Source organism: Fusarium oxysporum, chromosome 3 (genome assembly GCF_000149955.1).
Source record: "Fusarium oxysporum f. sp. lycopersici 4287 chromosome 3, whole genome shotgun sequence".
NCBI classification, from domain to species: domain Eukaryota; kingdom Fungi; phylum Ascomycota; class Sordariomycetes; order Hypocreales; family Nectriaceae; genus Fusarium; species Fusarium oxysporum.
Window position 1 is genome coordinate 4,929,336 of NC_030988.1, and position 20,388 is coordinate 4,949,723.

The 20,388-nt window shown below is 48.0% G+C and overlaps 8 protein-coding genes across 17 annotated transcripts; 5 read left to right on the forward strand and 3 right to left on the reverse strand.

Moving 5' to 3' along the window:
* Positions 1-188: 188 nt before the first annotated feature.
* FOXG_21794 (uncharacterized protein) lies at positions 189-1,562 on the forward strand (the record flags this gene model as incomplete). Its single annotated transcript, XM_018402153.1, has 1 exon — positions 189-1,562. The coding sequence occupies one exon, from the start codon at positions 189-191 to the stop codon at positions 1,560-1,562; it is 1,374 nt and encodes a 457-aa protein (XP_018254819.1).
* Positions 1,563-2,243: 681 nt separating this feature from the next.
* FOXG_14844 (uncharacterized protein) lies at positions 2,244-3,389 on the forward strand. Of its 8 annotated transcripts, none has more exons than XM_018394906.1 (4): positions 2,244-2,300; positions 2,352-2,680; positions 2,739-2,872; positions 2,924-3,270. In XM_018394906.1, exons 2-3 carry the CDS (start codon positions 2,384-2,386, stop codon positions 2,802-2,804), a joined length of 363 nt encoding a protein of 120 aa, XP_018254826.1. In that variant the 5' UTR covers positions 2,244-2,300; positions 2,352-2,383; the 3' UTR covers positions 2,805-2,872; positions 2,924-3,270. The 8 variants fall into 8 exon arrangements, with proteins under 8 accessions (XP_018254826.1, XP_018254825.1, XP_018254822.1 ...); XM_018394902.1 differs by having other exon boundaries at positions 2,254-2,300; positions 2,744-2,872; positions 2,924-3,389; XM_018394905.1 differs by having other exon boundaries at positions 2,251-2,680; positions 2,924-3,389.
* Positions 3,319-4,540, reverse strand: FOXG_21795 (uncharacterized protein). Of its 2 annotated transcripts, none has more exons than XM_018402154.1 (2): positions 4,345-4,540; positions 3,319-4,295 (listed from the first exon to the last, which is right to left on the reverse strand). In XM_018402154.1, exon 2 carries the CDS (start codon positions 4,174-4,176, stop codon positions 3,370-3,372), a length of 807 nt encoding a protein of 268 aa, XP_018254828.1. In that variant the 5' UTR covers positions 4,177-4,295; positions 4,345-4,540; the 3' UTR covers positions 3,319-3,369. The 2 variants fall into 2 exon arrangements, with proteins under 2 accessions (XP_018254828.1, XP_018254829.1); XM_018402155.1 differs by having other exon boundaries at positions 3,319-4,235; positions 4,440-4,506.
* A 1,530-nt stretch (positions 4,541-6,070) lies between these two features.
* On the forward strand, positions 6,071-7,166 carry FOXG_14845 (uncharacterized protein; the record flags this gene model as incomplete). The annotated part of the gene is made up of 4 exons (XM_018394908.1): positions 6,071-6,362; positions 6,621-6,650; positions 6,728-6,910; positions 6,970-7,166. 4 exons carry the CDS (start codon positions 6,071-6,073, stop codon positions 7,164-7,166), a joined length of 702 nt encoding a protein of 233 aa, XP_018254830.1.
* Positions 7,167-9,414: 2,248 nt separating this feature from the next.
* FOXG_14846 (uncharacterized protein) lies at positions 9,415-10,367 on the reverse strand. Its single transcript, XM_018394909.1, has one exon. The coding sequence runs from the start codon at positions 10,355-10,357 to the stop codon at positions 9,467-9,469; it is 891 nt and encodes a 296-aa protein (XP_018254831.1). The 5' UTR covers positions 10,358-10,367; the 3' UTR covers positions 9,415-9,466.
* Positions 10,368-11,783: 1,416 nt separating this feature from the next.
* On the forward strand, positions 11,784-13,449 carry FOXG_14847 (histone acetyltransferase). The gene is made up of 2 exons (XM_018394910.1): positions 11,784-12,004; positions 12,062-13,449. The coding sequence occupies exons 1-2, from the start codon at positions 11,918-11,920 to the stop codon at positions 13,103-13,105; spliced, it is 1,131 nt and encodes a 376-aa protein (XP_018254832.1). The 5' UTR covers positions 11,784-11,917; the 3' UTR covers positions 13,106-13,449.
* A 979-nt stretch (positions 13,450-14,428) lies between these two features.
* FOXG_14848 (uncharacterized protein) lies at positions 14,429-17,289 on the forward strand (the record flags this gene model as incomplete). The annotated part of the gene is made up of 5 exons (XM_018394911.1): positions 14,429-14,471; positions 14,736-15,422; positions 15,475-15,989; positions 16,039-16,265; positions 16,353-17,289. 5 exons carry the CDS (start codon positions 14,429-14,431, stop codon positions 17,287-17,289), a joined length of 2,409 nt encoding a protein of 802 aa, XP_018254833.1.
* Positions 17,290-18,433: 1,144 nt separating this feature from the next.
* FOXG_14849 (uncharacterized protein) lies at positions 18,434-20,286 on the reverse strand. 2 transcript variants are annotated; one of them, XM_018394912.1, is made up of 6 exons: positions 19,824-20,286; positions 19,737-19,765; positions 19,596-19,675; positions 19,272-19,539; positions 18,749-19,220; positions 18,434-18,698 (listed from the first exon to the last, which is right to left on the reverse strand). In XM_018394912.1, the coding sequence occupies exons 1-6, from the start codon at positions 19,950-19,952 to the stop codon at positions 18,600-18,602; spliced, it is 1,077 nt and encodes a 358-aa protein (XP_018254834.1). In that variant the 5' UTR covers positions 19,953-20,286; the 3' UTR covers positions 18,434-18,599. The 2 variants fall into 2 exon arrangements, with proteins under 2 accessions (XP_018254834.1, XP_018254835.1); XM_018394913.1 differs by having other exon boundaries at positions 19,272-19,675.
* Positions 20,287-20,388: the final 102 nt, after the last annotated feature.

Here is a 20,388-nt window from a genome sequence, read left to right on the forward strand (position 1 = left end):
GCCAATACGATATTGAATATGATATTGTCTTATTTACGGCCACACTATTTACATCACTGACCACCTGCTTGTATAAGTATACGTGCATTCCGCTCTAAATCGATGAACATAGCAACCCAAGTCGGTCATACATTGATCGTGCCCCGTCTCGTGTTTCAGTTCAAATTTTTAGCCGTTGTTACTCTGCTATGCGTATCATCTTCGTATTAGTTGTTCTGCTAAAAACGTCATTGGTAACTGCATCCAGCACTGTTCCATCCCCACATAGACGTTTTTTCACGCCAGAAGGGTTCATCAAGGTCGACCCAGGAGGACTCGAGGACGTTGAAGTCACCACCGACAATCTGCTTTATGAAACGCTCTCCACGACTACGCGTCCTTTTATAACAGGTCGTGGCTTAGACTGGCGTACCTTACCAATAGAACTTGTTAATAATTTCAATAAAAGTAGTGTAAAAGCTTATATAACCGGTTTGGACGCCGGGGGCAAGGTCTTTTTCGCCCTCCACGATGGCAAGCTTATTTATCCTGACGCTAGAGGGTCTCGCCTACCTGTCAAGGTCACAAATGATGTCGCCATATCCCTACCTTCGAAGGGTGAATCGCTGAGTATTACACTCCCTTCCTTTATTCGTTCTGGCCGCATCTACTTTTCGAATGGTGATCTGCAATTTTTCGTCGTCGATATAGGTGATGGTAACAGCTTAGTTCAGCCTTCAGTCACAAACCTCCGAGATCCCAACGCAAACGTGAGCTGGGGTTTCGTAGAATTTACTTACATCAGAAATCTTCTCTACGCCAACATGAGCTATGTGGATTTTGTGGGTCTAGTTCTTGGTATGACGCTTGTTGCAAAAGATGGGAGTACCCAAACCACAGCAGGACTCGAAGCAGATGCTGTTATCAAGATCTGTGACGATCTAAGTAAACAGAGAAAGCTAGACAATCATAAGTGGACCTCGCTCTGTATTGCAGACACTGCGGGAAAGCCGATCCGACTATTATCTCCTGGTAATCAGCATGATGTCGATCCCGAGATATTTGGAAGTTATTGGAAAACCTATGTGGACCGTGTTTGGGAGAGATACATCGCTCGGGATCTCATAATAGATACGCAGTCTAAAGCGGGCATGGTCAAATGCAGGATTGTAGATCACAAACTGAAGTGTGACGGACACGAGCGCGGACTCCCTAAACCTGATGATAAAGACATTTGGGGCTGCAACAGTGGACCTTTTGCTATCTCAGAGAACGATAGTATAATTCATACTGCTATTGTTCCACGTTTGTGTGCCGGTCTTGTACGATCTACTTTGTTACTCGATGGCGGGTTTATGCAGCCGAGCTTAGGTCAGGCATCATACTACACGGTAAACCCTACTAATCACTATAGCCGGATTGTCCATTCATATGAGGTTGATGGCAGGGGCTATGCATTTTCTTACGACGACGTTAACCCTGATAACGGTGAAGAGGCATCTGGTGTCGTGAGTTCCGACAATGTTCATCTGCTGACTATTCATGCCGGCGGTCCGCTTTCAAACTACTCGCCACATCAATAAATGAGCCTTTGGCATTTGTCGCTTGGTTCTGAAATATATTTCTGTTAGTTCATTTATAGCAGTTAGACTTACATGAGTATAAAACATTCAAAAATAAACTTGTTTAGGGGGGCTGAGATTTGCAATTAGAGATCTTTGATTGGATGGAGAGGATGTGATATATGGAATTTTTATGACACTGGCAGTCCTTTGGGTTGTCTTGGTGGCGCGTGCATATCCGTGGTGGGGGCTACGCGTTAGTTTACAATAGCAGGTACTTAGGCTTACAGCGAACCAAGCTGGCATTTGATAGTAGATTTTCATCTGTGACTATCTAGTGTAGGTTAGTGTCTCGGCGCGATCTGGATTTCTGCCTCGATATTAGGCGACCACATGATGTTCATGTAATGTATCAATTAATTCAACTTGCGAGACGCATGATTGTTTGGTTGGTGGTGATGGATTGATTGAGTTGATATATCATGAGCGTTGCCATGAGGCACGTATTTATGAGTGGATGTTGTGTTGATTGAAAGTCAAGTTAAGTAATTAAGATTTTTCAAATTGAGCTAACGTGATTGACACCACCGACCGTCCTCCTTGTGGGTCGGATAAATCCTGATCCATCAACCCGGATAGCCGCCAAATTTGGCTTATCCATTGAGGTGGGTCTCGGGTGGGCACCGAAATTACGAAACTTAAGCAGGCGACCGTTCCTGGTTGTATCAGGAGGCAAACGCAGCTCTCTCGTCTAAAATCGTCCGTATCACTTTCATTCACGCCGGAATCAATTCTAACCAGCCTGGGAAGTTACTTCGTCACAACATCGAGCCCGTATCACCATGGACATTCAGGACCAAGCACAAGTTGCTGGGAATCCCTCATTGGGACGTTCGTCCGACGATTGTTCCCGGCAGCAAGCCGTGTTGCGGAAAGCCGTGTTGCGCAAAGCTGGAATGCTAGGTCAGGATATGTCGAAGGTAATTATGGGTATAAAAACGCTCAAATTGGAAGCACACGAATTGGAAGTGGTCGAATTGGCATTACGCCTTCAGCCAACAATAGCTAGTCTCAAGGACATAGTTGCCCGATCCGATGCCGAATGTACTGTTCCTTGTCCTCGGCAGCGGGAATCCAAAGTGAGTATGGACCTTGGCTACAGCGCGGATTGACACAGCTGCTCACATGATCCGATAGCATAGAAGGAGGAAATCTCGTGGAGCAAGGCCGAAGAAACAGCGAGCAGTGAGAAGACGTCATTGATGGATGTCGACAGATCAGTCGTGTCATCGAATAAATTTGTACGGGTACCAGCTGTTATTAGGCTGACTGTACGTCGACTTGTGAAAAGCTAGAAATGCAATGCTGATCTTATTGAACAGTCATGACGAGAGATATAATGAGAGAGAGATCTTGCGGGACAGTTAGTGAAAGTTTTGTCTGCGCCAATCGATGAGACGCAGATACAATACATCGCCGCTCTGAGTCACTGTCTGGATGCAGTTCTATCTTTGGTGGTTAAGTGATATGAAGAGGTGAATAAGATAAGCTACTTGGAATGAGGATTGAGATGGTCGGACATTGTGTTGACACCCAAATTTAATCTCACCATTCATCAATTGACTGAAGTTGACTAAACCAGCTTCCGATGACTACATAGACTTACCGTGGCCATGGTACTGGGCGCTCTTGCTATATCAGATGGAAGGAGCATGTTGTAAAAGGTCTGATATTCTTTGCTTCTCGGTTTCTCAGAAGCCGAGCGATTATGTCATATGGAAAAAGAAACCCTTTTTTTTGATAGTAATTCCTCAATTTAGAACTGTATCTATTTATTCAATTTTCTCCTTGAAGTATCATGAAGTCGCGGATCGATATAGATCGGTTCTAAGCTACAGACACTATGTTTCCCCTTCCCAGGGACCCATTCAGCATGTAGATGATCTTGGGCAAATCTTTGCAGCCCGTTCCAATCCGGCCACGAAGAGAAAAAGGCCTTATCCAAGCCAGTGAACGTGGATACCATCCGCTCGCGAAATCTGTCTCTATCTCCGTATGGCTCTTTCACTACTTCGCTCCGCTGCTTGTTGTCTGTTTCATCCGACCAGTAGAGTTGACGTAAAGCTGCCCAATAAAATCGAACACAAGATAAAAGAGGATCATTGGGTCCCATTGGACATGATGAGACCACGGCCCATTCGTGGAAACTAACGTCGCCGTCGAAAGTGTAATGTAGTCCTTGATCAGCACTGATCAACATCCTGACCCAGGGCTGACTCCACTCAACGTCGCGGGGAAGAAGAACAAGTGAAGAGTACACGTAGACTTTTGTCCTAGAAAAGTAGTCTGAGAACTCGGACATACATCCTATCACATTTACTCGCGACTTTCGGAATAGTCGCCAGAAACGGGGACGCAGCCAGCCTGATAGCCTATCTTCATAAGTCTGGGCTAGTGTCTTAGTGTCGTACTTTTGGCTCGACCAGTGTGTTATGAAGAAGAGTCTGCTTCGAAGCTTGCCATTACAGCGTGGGCAGGCGCAGTTCTTGAGACATTCTTTCTCTGTTTGCCAGCTGAGGTCCTGACGGGGAACGTGGAACGGTGCCCATATTGGTTTGGCGGATGAGTTTTCCATCCTTTTCTAAGCGACGAGCTTTGTTTGGGCAAGCAGGCACTCTGTGTTCCTCAAAGTATCTTCCACAATCAGGACCAATCAATGAAAGCAACGAAAAGCTTCCCCACTGTATCTTATTACTATACAAGTTAGCACAGTTAATAAACCTCATCTCCTTGATCAACATACCTCTCGTCCGCGTATGGTCTAATCAAGGGCAAAAGGTAAAGATGGATCGTAGTCGGCAAAGTGGGATGATCAGGTCATAGAAAATATAATCTCACTTATACTCACAGACAGCGGAACGTTGATTTAACTTAGCTTGCACCGACCACTCAGAGCAAATTCACTGTGCTTTTCCGCAGCATGGGATACTTCTGACCATATACGGCCGATTGTAGTGTCGAATAGAAGATTCGCGGCAGATCTTGACGCAGATATAGTATATCGAACCGCGCCGTCACGTCTACAGATGTTGTCATAGGTTCCTGCAGTGGCCTGAATGGGTTCCCAACACGTCCTGTTTAGTCCCTCAGTCGAGCGTTACAACAGCACAGTAGGAAAGGGACATCATCCGGTACTCCATTTTCCATATTTGGAGGGCAGAGTCAATTTGTATGTTTACCATAACCAGCAGACGATTGTAGCCACCAAATGAAATGTACATTGTCTTATTCATAGCTACGATATTGAACATTCCCAGCTTCCTCTTTTACAACATTATCGCAAACTGATTGAGGCCCCACACCACACAAACGATGACACTTAACACACTGTATACTTAGTCGATAGCCCTAAAAGGCATTCATAATGACCTTGAAGAAAGTATCGATTAGTGTGACGAAGCTGACCTGCACTGCCAAGCCTAGCACCATTTTAGGACTAGCCAGCATACTGTGCGCCACGACCGGAAAAGGCTGGAAGGTGTTTTTTGCGGCCTAAAATGGACACCTGCCCTGCTTACAAAGTAGACATATGTATCTACAAGTCTCCACTCCAAAACTGGTAAAGAGGAAGATATTGCAATCAGGAAGAATCAGGAAGGTGCACATGTACAAAACTATACTGCCTTCGTCTTTCTCTTAGTCTCTTCTTGCACCCAATTCTCATATCCTACGGAGTCAGCCACGGAGAGAACGAAAAGCTTTCGGTCACGGTCCAAGATCCAAATGTCCCATCCGTGATTGAAGTCAGCGTCAAGAAGAAGCGGCCCAAGGCTCTTCTGGTCATAGTAGAGCACGAGCGTTTTGTATTCAGTAGGCGGGTCGGTACAATCTGGCCGTGGGCCGAGAATAGATACCCCGGGTGAGCATTCCATTCACCACTAACTGATCATGGCCAACTGCTGAAATCTACAAGCTGTGCATGCGACATCCCATCCCATGCCTACCAGTACAGCTGGAACCCCAATCCCCGGTGGAGCCGCTTGTATGCAGAGGCGGCTGAGATCTTAGACTATCTCAAATCAACGGTGACTAAGTTCAATCTCCGACGATATATTCAGTTCGGTACAACCTGCACCGGGGCCAACTGGGATGAGAAGAATTCCGAATGGAATGTCGCGTTGCAAAGGAACGGGACGCCTAAGGATGAAATCTTTGTCAAATGCGATGTTTTTATCATTGCTATAGGAAGGCTGAACAACTGGAAGCTGCCAGACATAGAAGGCCTTGACACGTTCCAGGGGCGTGTTGTAATACACACAGCCAACTGGCCCTAGGGCTTAGACTGTCACGGCAAGGATATAGCTGTGATAGGGAATGGAGCCAGCTCAACCCATTGTTTAGCTAGCTTACACAAAGGTGAGAGTCTTGGCTGTACAGACCCCAATATTTGCTAACAGCTCCAGACGCGAGATCCGTCGGTAATTTTGTTCGTGGACCAACATGGCTGGTTCCGCATGTATTCTCTCGCAATGGAGAAGCGCAGGTCAATTGTGGGCACTCCCTCCCATACTACACAGACCCCGACCACGTCTAACACGCGGGCAGATTCCCATGATTCAATCAAGAAATTCGAAACCGAGCCCGATTCGTACCTCCAATTCCGCCTACAGATCGAGAAAAAGCTGGCCTATAGCTTTAGAGGTCTCTGGGCCAACTCAAACGCTGCTGAAGAATTCACTCAGAATGCAAAGCAGCACATGACCAACAAGATTGACGACCCACAGGCCCTGAAGGCCCTCCTCCCTACTGAGTATAAAGCTGGTTGTCGTCGCTTCACGCCTGCCGACAAATATATGGAGGCTATAAATAAGTCAAATATAGAGCTCATTTCTACCCCGATCAAGTAGGTGGAAGGACATGCTATCATCACGACTGACGGCGAACGGCGAACATATGACATGATTGTCTGTGGTACAGGCTTCGACCCATACGCGCCGAGGTTTCCGATCAGAGGGCGCGGAACAGCTAACTTGTCAGATCTATGGTCAATGGATGGGGGCTATGAAAGTTACTTGGCAGCAACAGTCGCTGGTTTCCCCAACCATTTCGGTATGTGAACCCACTTATAAGATCTTTCCAAAAAGCTAAACTCTGCTATCAAGTTTTTAATCCGTGTATCTGTCCAGTTAACGGCTCAGCATACCCTGGAATTGAGCGTACGAGTGACTACATTACCAGAGTCATCGACAGGCTACAGAAGGATCGCCTAAGATCAGTCTGTATCAAGCAATCAGCCCAAGACGCCTTCAATCGCTGGGTTCAATCACGCATGCCAGAGATGGTCTGGGCGGAGCCATGCTCATCATGGTGTAAGTTGGCCTCCGTTACCCAGAGTTTACATTAATCAGGACTGAATTTTATAATGCAGATAAGCTCCCTAGCGGAAAGGTTATTGTTCCATGGCCAGGGACAATACTTCACTACTATGCCGCAACTGAAATAGTGCGATGGGAGGACTATGATCTTAAGTTTGATGAGGATGAGCAAAAGTTTGCGAGTTTTGGAAATGGTATTACAGTAGAAGGATTTACTCCTGATAGTATACCTTGGCTGCGTTACAATTAAAGTATAGAAGTACCAAACTACAGTATAAACATGGGACGGCTTGCAGATCTACCAACTGAAATCTTACAAATAATAACATCTCCTCTTTCATTCCATGACAAATCAAGCTACCCAAAAGTGCACAAACAATCTCAACATCACTTCTAACCTTCATACCATAAACAACAGACATCCTTTCGTGTTTGGGGCAGCATTGTAAGGAGCCTAGCCTGGCTAACAAAGGTCCAATCAAAAGGGTTGGTGCCTGTACTGATTGGCCATAGTCTCAACAAGATGATTGAAGGCGAGGGGGGTCTGGAAGGCGACTTTTTTCGCTGCTCTTTTTTTCGTCAAAATCAATAGAGGAAAACCCAAGAGAAGGACAAGGATAACGAACGGCCGGGGCACTGCAGAGCCATTTGTCAGTGCAGTGGCTCACTCGCTTGGATGGTTCACTCGCTTATCATGTACGTTAGTACATTTGGTAATGTTACTGCTTAGTTTCCATAATAGAGTTGAAAGGTCCCTGTGAGTAGTTGCAAGCGTTAAAATGACTACTGCAATCACACTCATGGTACAATCTTTGGCCTCGATCTTTTTTACCCTTCCTTACAGCCATAGAACTGAAATTCACAATCATATGGCAATGTTGGGGCTCGGGATGACCGGCCGTTCAGAGAACAAAGTTTTCAGAGAACGACACGGAAGTGATACCGGAATTAAAACAGAATTTTCATAGCTCGTTGAGACCAGTCCCATATTTTTTACGACTTTGCGGCGTGAGTTATGAGAGTTTGAAATAATTATCTGATTGACATAAGGAAGTCTTGGCTCAGAACAAAATCGAAAGCGGAATGGTGCAGTCCCGCTTAAAATGTCTTGGCTCAGAAATATTCAAGAAAGGAATAGCTTGGTTATCTCGTATCTTATCGGCTTGCGGAGAGGCGATACCGGTAGTGGATACGGTGATCACTCGCAGTTGAGTCATGGGGAAGACGATGCTAAGCGGAGGGGTCGAACGAGGGAGAGAGCTTGGGAAGAGGATATAGATGATACGAGCGGACTTGTGTCTGACTCTCCGGGAGCGAAACGGACGAGATTGGTGGAGGCGAATAATACATTAGTAGACTAGCGAGCATAATGAAGCAGCCATGTACTTTAATGTTCATGTTACCTGTCCCAGAATTAATTGTTTGATTTCATCGCCTCATTGGCTTACTATCGTGTTCCTTATCCTGTTATCCTGTTATCCCACCCTGTTATCCTGTAATTTGTATTTTTTCTTATCTTGTTCTGTTTAACATGTTAACGGGTTTCTTAACATGTTATACAGGTTGCCCATGTATGCCGGTGGGTCATTCATGTCGGCGCTTCAAGTCGAATGACAGACAGACTTCTCCCAGGAGTCGGGCAGGGCTGGCCGAGACGGCAAAGCAGCGGATTCGATCATTATCCTCAGTGCAGCTTGGCAACCGCAGCTGAACAGGCAGCCTGGCACAGACGAGGAGGCAATGCAGCTCTACCTCACGCAACAGTACTGTTCGCGCGGCAATCTAAACCAATTCCTCGATGAGCGGCCCTGTTGGAGGTGGTGCATGAAAGGGGAAGACGAGCGTTGCGGCGTCTGTACAGAGCATCACACTGAACGCCGGCCATCCGACCCCCAGCTCCATCTACCGCGGCCTACCGTGATAGCTGTTGAGGGCAATATCGAGAGCGACCGCGGTCAGACGTCCATGGCAGGCGAGATGGTCTTTACGGGCCCTAGTGAGCTCCTCCAAGTTAAGGTCTGTGATGGAGAGCTAAGCCAGTATGAGAGAAATCTCGAGACGATGATGGGTTGTTGTCTTTACTGTCATGTGGAGGCAAACCATTCGAGCACGCAGCTGCCGCATGTGCACGACGCCACGAGTGGTTTCGAGCAAAGGCTAAAGCACTGCAGGAGTGTAAAAGACTGGGGAAGGGCTGGATGGACGAGTTCGCCGTCTGTTGGAAGTGCTACCAGCCACAAGTGATTTGCCGAGCCGTGGATCCAGCATACTAAGGTGCAGATAAAGGTGTATGCCGGTTCCCGGATATGGTGATGCCGCTTTGCTTTGGAGCTTTTTGTCGACTTGCACGGACAAAGTGGTTTCTTAAAAATTTTAGCCAAATTTTTAAGACTTGCCACGAGTATTTGCTATAGCTAGGAAAGGCTGCAACATTAGGTGGAAGTAAGTGCGCGCAGGCAAACTGCGTAGCAGCGCTTCTACTAGCCGAGCATTGATAATCAGTTAATACGAGTGAGTCCATTACCTTCTATTCTATCAACCCAACGCAGATCATACAAGTATCTCACGTTCCATCCATGATCCTATAGTGCTAGGGAATACATGGGTCCACTCCTCCACCTCTACCTGCATAACCTGCTCAAAGGTTGCCTCCCCTCGTCTTACTTTCTGCCTGGCCGTCTCTGTGGGAGGATCCCAGTAAGAACGAAGGCTGCGCCATGGATAACTACCCCCATGGCCACCACCTCTGCTTATCATCTTCCTGATAGCAAACCTATCGCCGAATTTCTGAATGAGGAGCTTCACAACATAGGAAATATCCTTTATCACCTGATGCGTTGCAAGGTCGCTACCATCCAGAAGACCGCGGCCGTGCAACACTAATGTGATATGTTGTGCGTTAGTGAAGAGGAAGATATCTTGGAGGCGCTTCTGTGTCCATCTAGCGGCCTTGCCCGTTCCATGCCGATAATGTACGCTGTCTGGGTCATCTGTACCACTGTCACTATCGCAGCCGTCCTCGTGGAGGTAGAAGTCATCAAGTGCGTCGTATGAGTCAACGATTACAGTAATGCTGTCTTTGATCAGCGGGGCAACGGGGACCTTTGTTTTATAGTCGCTAAGGGTGTCGGTCATAAACTCGCACAGCCAGTGCAGTCGCACATTGAAGTGGTTTTCGCCATAGTACACATCACAAGCCTCCTTCACTAGTCGCTTGCCGGTCTCATCTTTACCCATAAAGTGCTGCTGGCGCAGAAGGACACCATCAGCAATGCTGGGGTTCAAGGAGACATCATCATCTGCCTCCTCAATAAAAACGGGTTGCTGTTGCACGAGGTTCCGTCGGAAGAGAGCGCGGCGGTCTGGCAGAGACAACGAGGCAAATTGAGCGATGGTGCGATCGCCAAGCATTCGGCGGATAGTAGTAGCATGTTGATCCATTCTGCATTGGACGAACGGAAAAAAAAAAAAAAAAAAAAAAAAAGAAAAAAAAAAAAGGAAAGTGAGTTTTGTTTGTTTGTTTGTTTGTTTGTTTGTTTGTTTGTATATTTTTCGTCTGGGTGGCTGTAACGAAGCCAGATCTCCTACTGGAGCAAAAGACGTGCTGAGCTAGCTAGGTACAGGGAAACCCCGCTTCCTTCACCATCCAGCATACCAATGGCACAAAAGGTGCTGTATTTCTCAAGCCCGTCACCCGTCAGCGGGTTCGGGGGCAATCTACTGTCGAGCTTTTTTCCACCGACCAGAATTCTCTCACGCATCACTACATCTGCTGACGCAGTCCACAATCTCCAGTAACCAAGTTGTAGCTCGTAGTCGACTGTCGTGGCGGCAGGGAAAAACCTTGGGAAGGAATCAGAGGCCGGCGGTGCGGCTTGCCTTCAAAGGGGAAAAACCCATCGCAATCGGCGTCGTTGATCGGGAGGATGTCGCTACCGATGCCACGGGCACCGTCCTCCGATATCTAAGGCGTTCTGGTTCTGAGGTGCCGCCATTAGATCCGACAAAGGTGTTGTCAGAGAAGGTGAACTCTCCAAAATTCCTTCTCTGAAAACTGCTGTTAGGGAGCCGATGGCGTCCCCGCAGTATTGTGTGGCCGAGTAGCCCGTAGAAAATCCCGCTCCTAACAGTGCACTAACAGTGCGTGCCAAGAAAGAATTTTTACAGGGGAGAGTTGAAAAGGAAAGTGAGATTTGATATGTAAGTTGGTTATAGGGTAGGCGTGGTGGGTGAGCAGAAATGTACAGTCGTGAAGAAGGGGGAAGTAGGGGCTGGAGCAAATGCGGGCCCAGGAGGTTACTTATCCCTTTGAGCGGTACAGCCATTCAGGAGGTCACTCACCCCACTTTGCTTAGTCATAAGATTAGTACTTGCGGAGTACTTGAGGGGTACCGGAAGTTCGTAAGATATTTGCTATGTCTGTAAGATAGCTCTTTGTAACAATTAAAATTGCTGGGACTTTTACCATCATACAAATTAGTATTTGGGAGAAGTACCGTTTGTTTTATTCATTTTGATTAGTCCTACACCCCTGTCGTGACCCCGCTGAAGGGCTATACCGCTCAAAGGGATAGTCCTACTGTACCAATTACCACGGGTATTAGGCCTAATACCAGTTTTTGTGGCCCGTGCACTTACCCCATTTCGACTTTTCCCCGATCCGTTGAATCCTGTCAGCCGAGGACAGCGGCTACCCTATGGCTACTGAGGCAAGATCTTTGTCAGCGGCGGGGCCCCACGTAGGGAGATCTCGTTCAGAGTTGTCAGTGTGCTGGCCTTCTGAAGTTTGGCCCTGCCCGGCGTAATAACTTTCATTCATTCATTAGGGTCCCAGAAAGCCACTGATCAGCGAAATCAACAGTCCAACTCCTATCGACGTAATTTTACAGTTAGCTTTCTGGCTTGATAACTCTTTTGTTGACCTTAAACTCCTTTTCCTTTTTTCGCTTTCGTTAAGGCTCGAATCCTGACGCGACAGATGAAACTTCTACGCGGATTACCATGAGCTGCAACAATCGCAATGACTTTGTGCCCTCGCTTCCGGCACAGGAGGGACTTGGGAAGGGGCCCATTCCACTTCCTGAGAAGGTATTGCCGTCCTCAACATTGTACTCTACCTGTGTATGTGACTAACCTGCAATGTAGCCCGCAGTTATTGAAGAACGTAACGGCGAGATAGAATTTCGTGTCGTCAACAATGATGGTGACCGGGAGAGTCTTATCGTCCTGAGTGGGCTGAAATGCGTCTTCCAGAAGCAGCTACCGGAAATGCCTAAGAGCTACATCGCGCGCCTCGTCTACGATAGAGCTCACATATCCATTGCCATTGTGAGGAAGCCGTTAGCAGTAGTAGGTGGTATCACATACCGGTCGTTCAAGCACCGCAAGTTCGCCGAGATTGTCTTCTGCGCCGTCTTATCAGACGAACAGGCCAAGGGCTACGGGGCTCACCTCATGTCGCATCTGAAGGACTACATTAAGGCATCATCAAATATGATGCATCTCCTGACCTATGCCGACAACTCGGCCATCCCCTATTTCAAGAAACAAGGGTTTACAAAGGAGATCACTTTGGATGACTCAATTTGGAAGGGGTGTATAAAAGACTATGAGGGCGGAACTCTTATGCAGTGCTCTATGCTCCCAAGGGTTCGCTACCTAGAGGTAGGCCGCATGCTCCTCAAGCAGAAGAAATGCGTCCGTGCCAAAATACAAGCCTTTAGTAAGAGCCACGTGATCCATCAACCTCCGGAACAGTGGGAGAACGGCCTTACTCCGATTGATCCCCTATCCATCGACGCAATCCGGGCGTCAGGTTGGTCACCTGGTATGGACGAGCTGGCTAGGCAATCCCACCACGGCCCGAATTACAAGCAGCTGTTACATCTCTTAAATGACCTCCAGGACCATCAATCATCGTGGCCATTCCGGCAGCCTGTCAGCGAGGACGATGTCGCCGACTATTACGAAGTCATCAAGGAACCAATGGACCTAAGTACTATGGAGGCCAGGCTGGAAGCGGAACAATACATGACACCTGAGGATTTTATTAAAGACGCCAGGCTCATCTTTGACAACTGTCGACAATTCAATGGTGAGAATTCGCTCTATGTGAAGTGTGCCAACAAGTTAGAGAAGTACATGTGGCGGCAGATCCGCAAGATCTCCGAGTGGTCGCATTTGGAGTAGTATGATAGCATGACTTGGTTACTTGAAGCACCATGGATAACTTTCCCGCCTGCGAGTCTGTCGGCGTAGACTGCACAGCACGCAATCCACGCCTTCATGTTCTTCCAATGCAGCGGCTTCAAGTACGGCCATACCAGAGCCCTGGGGGAACTTTGTTGACTAGAAAAAGCCTCTTCGCCAATTGGTCAAAGGTTGGCCAGATGATAGGAGTGGTTGCCAGAGATGGACGCTGTACGAACGACAATCAAATTCGCGATCGCCATTGGCCACCTCGATGAGAAATGACCCAGATCCCGCTAGCCCATTAAATTGATTAATACTAAATGTAAAACCATCGTAGAATTAAAGATGGGCACTGCGTCAGCCGCCAAAAATAAGAAACTGAACACTTGGAGGAATTGGGCTTCAAGTTGACTTGCGACTAACCTTCACAAGGACCAAGGAGAAGAGCGATGAACTAGACGAAAAGAACAAGGCGAGATCCACAAGTACTTGGCGAGATTAAGGCAAGAACTAGAGAGGTGTATGTATTTTTAGCTTCAGAATCCTTTGGGCATGGCTACCGGGCGTAATAGACTTTTCTGTCTGTAGGGGACAGCCAGGGAATAAAAGCCTAGAATGAGTTCTATAGCTATTAGCATTCGATTATCAAGTCACTGCATAAAGAGAAGCTTTGTGGGCGCGTGTTAAAGTTCGCTCTCCCAACGCCTCATCACTCCAGGAATAGCCGCCCCCAGGGTGCGCGCCATCGTGTCAAACAGCTCGCAGACCACCAAGGCTACCCCTGAAGATTCTTTCGATGAACTTCCCAGTAAAACCCATCCCGAATCAAGTCAAACATTGTTTCTTCTGAATCAGTTGAGTTCTCAACCATCGGCCTTGACTAAATGGAGTGAGTTCATGGACAAGCTCATTCAGCAAAACGATAAGAATTTCATAAGAGCGACTAATGAGCGCTCGCCAAAGGCGAAGCGAAGTGAGGTTAAGTCAGAAAAAGAGCGATTGTTACGACCACAGAAGGCCTTCAAACAACTCACTGCCCCGACGGATGAGTATAGGGCACTTTGTAGGAAACGCGAAGAGCTTACCCAAGTCATTACTCAAGCCTACGCCCAAGGCCTTGACACGGATTAGGACGAAGTTCGGCTTGATGACCTCATCGATGAAATCCAAGCGGTGGAGCATGTCCTACTCAAAACAATCGATGGCACTGGGCTAGATGTAGCTGACTTCCTTGGGACTGTCCAGAAACCAACGCATGGTCGCCCTCCTGCATCGGTCATTGTGAAGGACACTCAACCAATGTTTCAAAAGAGTGCCAACATGTCTATGATGTCCAATGTTGCCACACTAGCAAGCGAGATGGGTACGCGAGTGGCTCATGAGATTCAGCTGCCCAAAGCTTCTGAGAACCGGCAGTACCCAGCAACATCGAGGATTGAGGCCTCGTAAAGGAGGAGTGTTATCTCCAAGGGAAACAACGCTGTTGGGGCTCCTCTTTTCCCAAAAGACACCGCGAAACCCTCAAATGCACCTTATCAGTCAAGACCGGCGACGAGATCATCAATGGCGGATCCCATGCCTGTGGATGCAGAATTTGATATCGATGACGACGGCTTTTCTAATCTAGATGAACTCCAGCTCCAGCCAGTGCTTAAAGCTGTAAGAAACTTAGCACCAGTCAGTCGAAGTCCGCCTCAAGCGACACATCGTCACCCTGGCGATGAATTCAGTGACTCCAGAGACGATGAGGAGATGCTTGCTTTTGCACAGGATGATAAGACCCGTCAGTCCCACGTTCCCATTTCGCAAGACTTTAGAGAAGTCGTCTCGGAGACAACTGGTTATGCTGGAGCCGTTGCAAAGCCTCTAACCTCGTCAAAGAAGCTATTGACGTCAGTAGCGCCAGAGTCAATCCCTGGCGAGCTGATGAAACATCCGTGGTCACCTGAAGTTCAAAGGATGCTCAAAGACCGGTTCAAAATTACAGGATTCCGCCATAATCAGCTTGAGGCTATTAATGCAACATTGGGAGGTAAAGATGCCTTCGTCCTTATGCCAACGGGCGGCGGCAAGTCTTTATGCTACCAATTACCTGCCGTTATCAAAACTGGCAAGACTCAGGGTATCACCATTGTGGTGTCCCCATTGCTCAGTTTGATGCAAGATCAAGTTGACCACATGAAAGCTCTAGGCATTCAGGCTGTCGCTTTCAATGCCGAGTACTCTGCTGAATATAAGAGACAGGTTATGACTGCTTTCGAGAAGAGAAGCCCAGAGGACTACATTGAGCTCCTGTATGTTAACCCCCGAAATGGTGAGCAAGAACACTACCTTCAACAAGGGGATGCGAACCCTGCATCACAAAGGTAAACTTGCACGCATCATCATTGATGAGGCTCACTGCGTCAGTCAATGGGGCCATGATTTCCAGCCAGACTACAAAACTTTGGGCGAAGTCCGCCAGAGATATCCTGGAGTGCCGGTCATGGCTCTCACAGCCACCGCGACACAGAACGTCATCATCGACGTTAGGCACAATCTCGGAATGGACAACTGCCAAACGTTCTCACGAAGCTTCAATCGTCCAAATCTACACTACGAGGTTCACGGAAAGACAACGAATGCCAAATGTATGGACGAGATCGCGTCGCTGATCATGTCCAAATATGCGAATCAGAGTGGGATTGTCTACACGGTCACACGAAAGAACGCAGAAAAAGTTGCGGAGAGTCTTTCGATCCAAGGAATCACCGCCAGGCACTACCACGCAGGCCTCGACCCCCAGAGAAGGTTGAGGTACAACTGCCTGGCAGCAGGGCCAGGTCAAGATTGTCGTTGCAACAATTGCGTTCGGCGTGGGCATCGACAAGCCAGACGTGAGGTTTGTCATACACCACGGACTTCCAAAAACCTTGGATGGATACTATCAGGAGACGGGTCGCGCAGGCAGAGACGGAGAACCCTCCGATTGCATTATTTTCTATGGCAAGCAGGATATAAGGATCCTGAAAAAGTTGATCGCTGATGGTGAGGGTAACAATGAGCAAAAGGAGCGCCAGATGACTATGCTTAACCGTGTCACGGCGTTTTGTGACAACAAGTCTGATTGCCGTCGGGTTGAAATTCTTCGCTATTTTGGCGAGGACTTGAGTGCAGAGTAGTGCCGCAAGACTTGCGACAATTGCAAAGCTGGTTTAATCTTTGAGCAACGAGAATTTTCTGAGGATGCCATTGCAGCCATCAGGGTTGTTCAGGCGCAGAGGCGGATTACTGCGGTGCAATGCGCCAACATCCTCATGGGGAGGAAGTACCCCCCCTATGAGGCACGTAGCTCAGACGACTGGTATGGAATGGCAAAGAGCCTCAAGAAGCATGAGCTTATTCGAGTACTCGACAATCTGTTAGCCGAGAAGGCATTTCATGAAAACAACCAAGTCGGACATCATGGCATGGCAATCCAGTATTTGAAACTCGGATCGACATACCGCCTGTTTCTCTCAGGGCAACGGAAGCTCATGTTATCGATTCAAGTGCAGGAAGAGAGTGCGACTAACAAGCTTTCCAAGACCCGGTCGAAGCAAGCCAGTAAGAAGCCGAAGGATCAGGATGTGACGGCCATGCCGTCGCCATACATGTCTTTACCTGTTGGGCGATGGAAAAAGAAAACTCTTACCGTGAAAAGCGACGATGAGAATGGCTCCATGACTTTGAACGGCTATGCGAATGATAGGTTTATGATAAACGATGACGAGGATGAAGAGGCCTTTGAAGCGCTGCCTGACCACCAACCACTGAAGCCGCCCTCGCGATCGCCTGGGCTTCCAATACCCATCAGTGCCGAGTTGGAGGACTTGAACGAAATACGCCGGGATATTGTCGACGGTTTCGTCCAGGAAGCAAAGGTAGCAGAGGAGAAAATCCGAAAGCAGAAAGGGCTCAGATCACCACTGTTCACCAAGAAGGAGCTCCAGGTGATGGCTATACGGCGGACAACTTCTCTTAACAAGATGTCTAAGATTTCAGGCATCGAACTTGACAAAGTCATGATTTATGGACCGGAGATCCTACGTATCTTGCGGAGATACTGCAGCGGTTACCGTGAGGTCATGGATCCCAAGTGCTCTGGACGTAGCGACCAGGAGATTGTGGATCTGCTAAGTTCAGATGCCGAGATGGGGTGAGGATGCCTACGAGAATGAGGATGGGGAGGATTCTCCTTACTTCAACATCAACAGGCACGCCGATATTCGGGTCTAGGTATTATTCGCAGGCGATTTGAGTCAAATTCTCCACCACAATAAAGTTGCGGGGTCAACATTGAGTAGGAATATAAACAGAACAACATCTACTACTTTATTCTATCTAGTCACAGAGAATAACCAGATGAGAGAAAATCAATCAGTAATAATATGGCGGGTTATATCCAATTGAACGAGTAATACCAGATGCTGCTCTGGCGGCTTTGTAAGGCAGCTATTCGACCCGGCGCCGGCATTGAATCCCACTTTCGGTATCAATATTAGCTGAAAGGTAAACTATTGAGGGATATCAGAGACTACTATAGCGCGATGGAGCTAGCTGGCACAAAACTCTTTGCCTTACCGGCCGGTTTGGACAATTTCTGAATCTCTTGGGGGGAAGAGAAAACAACCTCGGTCCATTGCCGTTTTCGGTTTGATGCAAACCCTGTCGAAGGCTTGAAAATGGCTTGCTTGACCAGCTGCAGCCACAACAGCCCTTTCGCTGGGGTAAGCAAGGCAGACTTCGACACATGTTAGTCCGTGCGTAGGGACTGAATGGCGGATAGCTGACCACGTAGCTGATGCATAGGGCCATTGGGCGTGCAATGACACTTGTGACAAACTAACAAATGCAGGCGAGCAATTCGAAATGAGGGGACTGAATGGGCAATCATTGGCTGCGTATGTTCCTCAGTTGTGAGGTGACACGCCTACCCCGCACACCATGTCAGCATCAAGTCGTTGTTGGGCACACCGGCCCGCTCCGCGGAGATCGCTGAGTCCTGACCAGATGATCTGTATTACGGATTAGCCCTCAAACAAGAAAATGTCCTGCTGCATTACAGGTGTTAACTATAACCGAGCTAAGGTGGCCAGCTGCAAGTTTGCAGGGGCAGCTCATCAACTGCCGTCCGTTCGAAGGGGGCCCGAGCGTTGATTATTGACCAATTGACCCTCTGTGACATTCGAGTCCGGCAGGGGACGTCATCCGTCGTTGCAGCCGGATGGTCCATGGCATTGTGGGTGGCTATGGTGGGGCTCTGATCGCAACTGAGTGTCCGCGATTACGATATTAAAAAAAAGTTTTCTATATTTTTAAAGAAGTTATTTCGTTTTTTCCTCTATGTTTAATTCTTATCTGATTTGAATCCTTTTCATCCTTTCTTATCTTTTTGATGAAAAACTTTATTTGGCTTTTTTTTAAGAGACAAAACATCAGAACGCCAGCTTCTTTAACCAGAAAGAGAATATCAGGCAGTCTCCGGCTTGCGACCATATACAACATAGAACTTCTCGTAGCTATGCATCCTCTGGTCTGCTAATGCTTTCCTCACATCGACAAGATTAACCTGTGTACCATTAGTCATAAGTTATGGCGGTTAGACAGATGATGACATACCTCTATCTGTTCCTTGGTCCATCCCTTGACACGATGTAGCAAACCATAGCTAAAGGCCTGCAATCCACTCACCATATTGGCATGCCACAGCTCTCCGAATCTCTTGAGTCGTCGGTCCTTGGGCCATCCGTTGAGGGGAAGCTTATAAACCTTCTCTGTGACATCAACGAAGCCTGCCTCGATGAACCATTGCTTCATGCTTGCAGCAAAGTTCAAGGGCCGGTTCGCGAGGATGCTGGCTTCCACTATGTTATCACACCACACCTTGAAGGGGTTCTTGTCGGTCAAAGAATCATCATCTGACTCCAGGAGACCCATAAGTTCTTGGCATTCCAGCCACCCACCGGGCTTCAGCCGTTCAAACGCCGGCTCAATAATCTGTGTCTTCATATCTGACCAGCAACCTAGAGTTGCTCTGGTGTGAATCAAATCAAAATTACACCAGTCTCTGCCCTGGGGCCATTCATCGGTCCTATAATAGTCAGGATCCCTATTTGGCGCACAATTGAAAGGGAATACGTACGCGTCATCAATGATGAACTCGACATTAGGTGGCACGAGGTTGGTTTGGATAGGAGACAGGTCTGTGCCGATAATGCGAGCTTCGGGAAACTCATCACCCATGTCAATGGCCCAGCAGCCAGACCCTGTGGCGATGTCCAGTACTTTGTGGGGGGGATTAACGTGTGTGAAGGGAGAGAGGCATGCTCTCCCGTCCAGAAGAATCTTTAGGATATTATATTGTGTATCCAGTCGTTCTACTTCAAGTGAGTCATTCGGGTAGAGGTACGCTGTGAGGTTAGATCCATGCATTACGAGCTAGGTTCAGGAGCAGAGATAAACTCACAGCCAGCGCGATAGGCATGGTATGTGCGGCCATTTTCCTTGTGAAACTCGTAGATGCTCTCTGCCACGGACGCGGTATCTCTGCCGTAGAGTGAGTCCAGAGACCTCAACTGAGAAAGTAATGAGGAATGGTGATTCTTACAATGTAGCGCATGTGGTCCAGGGATTTGACTATCAAGAATGTAAGCATCCAAGAAGCGACGGCTCCATCATTTTGTCGCAAGCTCACATCGATTTCAATCCGCGATTTGTAATCGAGATACGTCTCGAAGCTGAACTCATAGTCGGAGAGGCTGTCTCGTGGTCCGTTTGGCGAGTCATTGGTGCTTATAGTCGGCATCGGATCCCTTGGAGTCATGTCTAATCTAGGTGACGTGATGCCGGTCGTTTGCTCTGGTAGCGAAGCTCCTGAAGAAATTTTGTGCAAAACAACAGGACAGGTCGCACCCCAGCAGGGGTTGAGCGGGATCGCCGGAGGTAGTGGGACAAGATGGTCCAAGCGGCTGGGCCCGTGAGGTATGCGCACCGGCGTGCTAGTTCTTGTTGAGAAAATAAAAGACAAAAAGAACAGATTGAGGCCGGATATAAGGCTGAATAACCCGGGTAAGATGGGACCCGAGGGTTTGGTTGCGCAAGGCAAATGCTGCGACACAGTGATCCAGACGATCGGGACGAGCGGGGTTAGGGGGGAACGAAATTGGAGGGCATCGGTTTTTAATAGGTGCAATTTCGTGTGCCGACGCTATGATGGATGGGTGCTAAGGCTTATGCCCCCCTGCCTAGAAACACTTTAA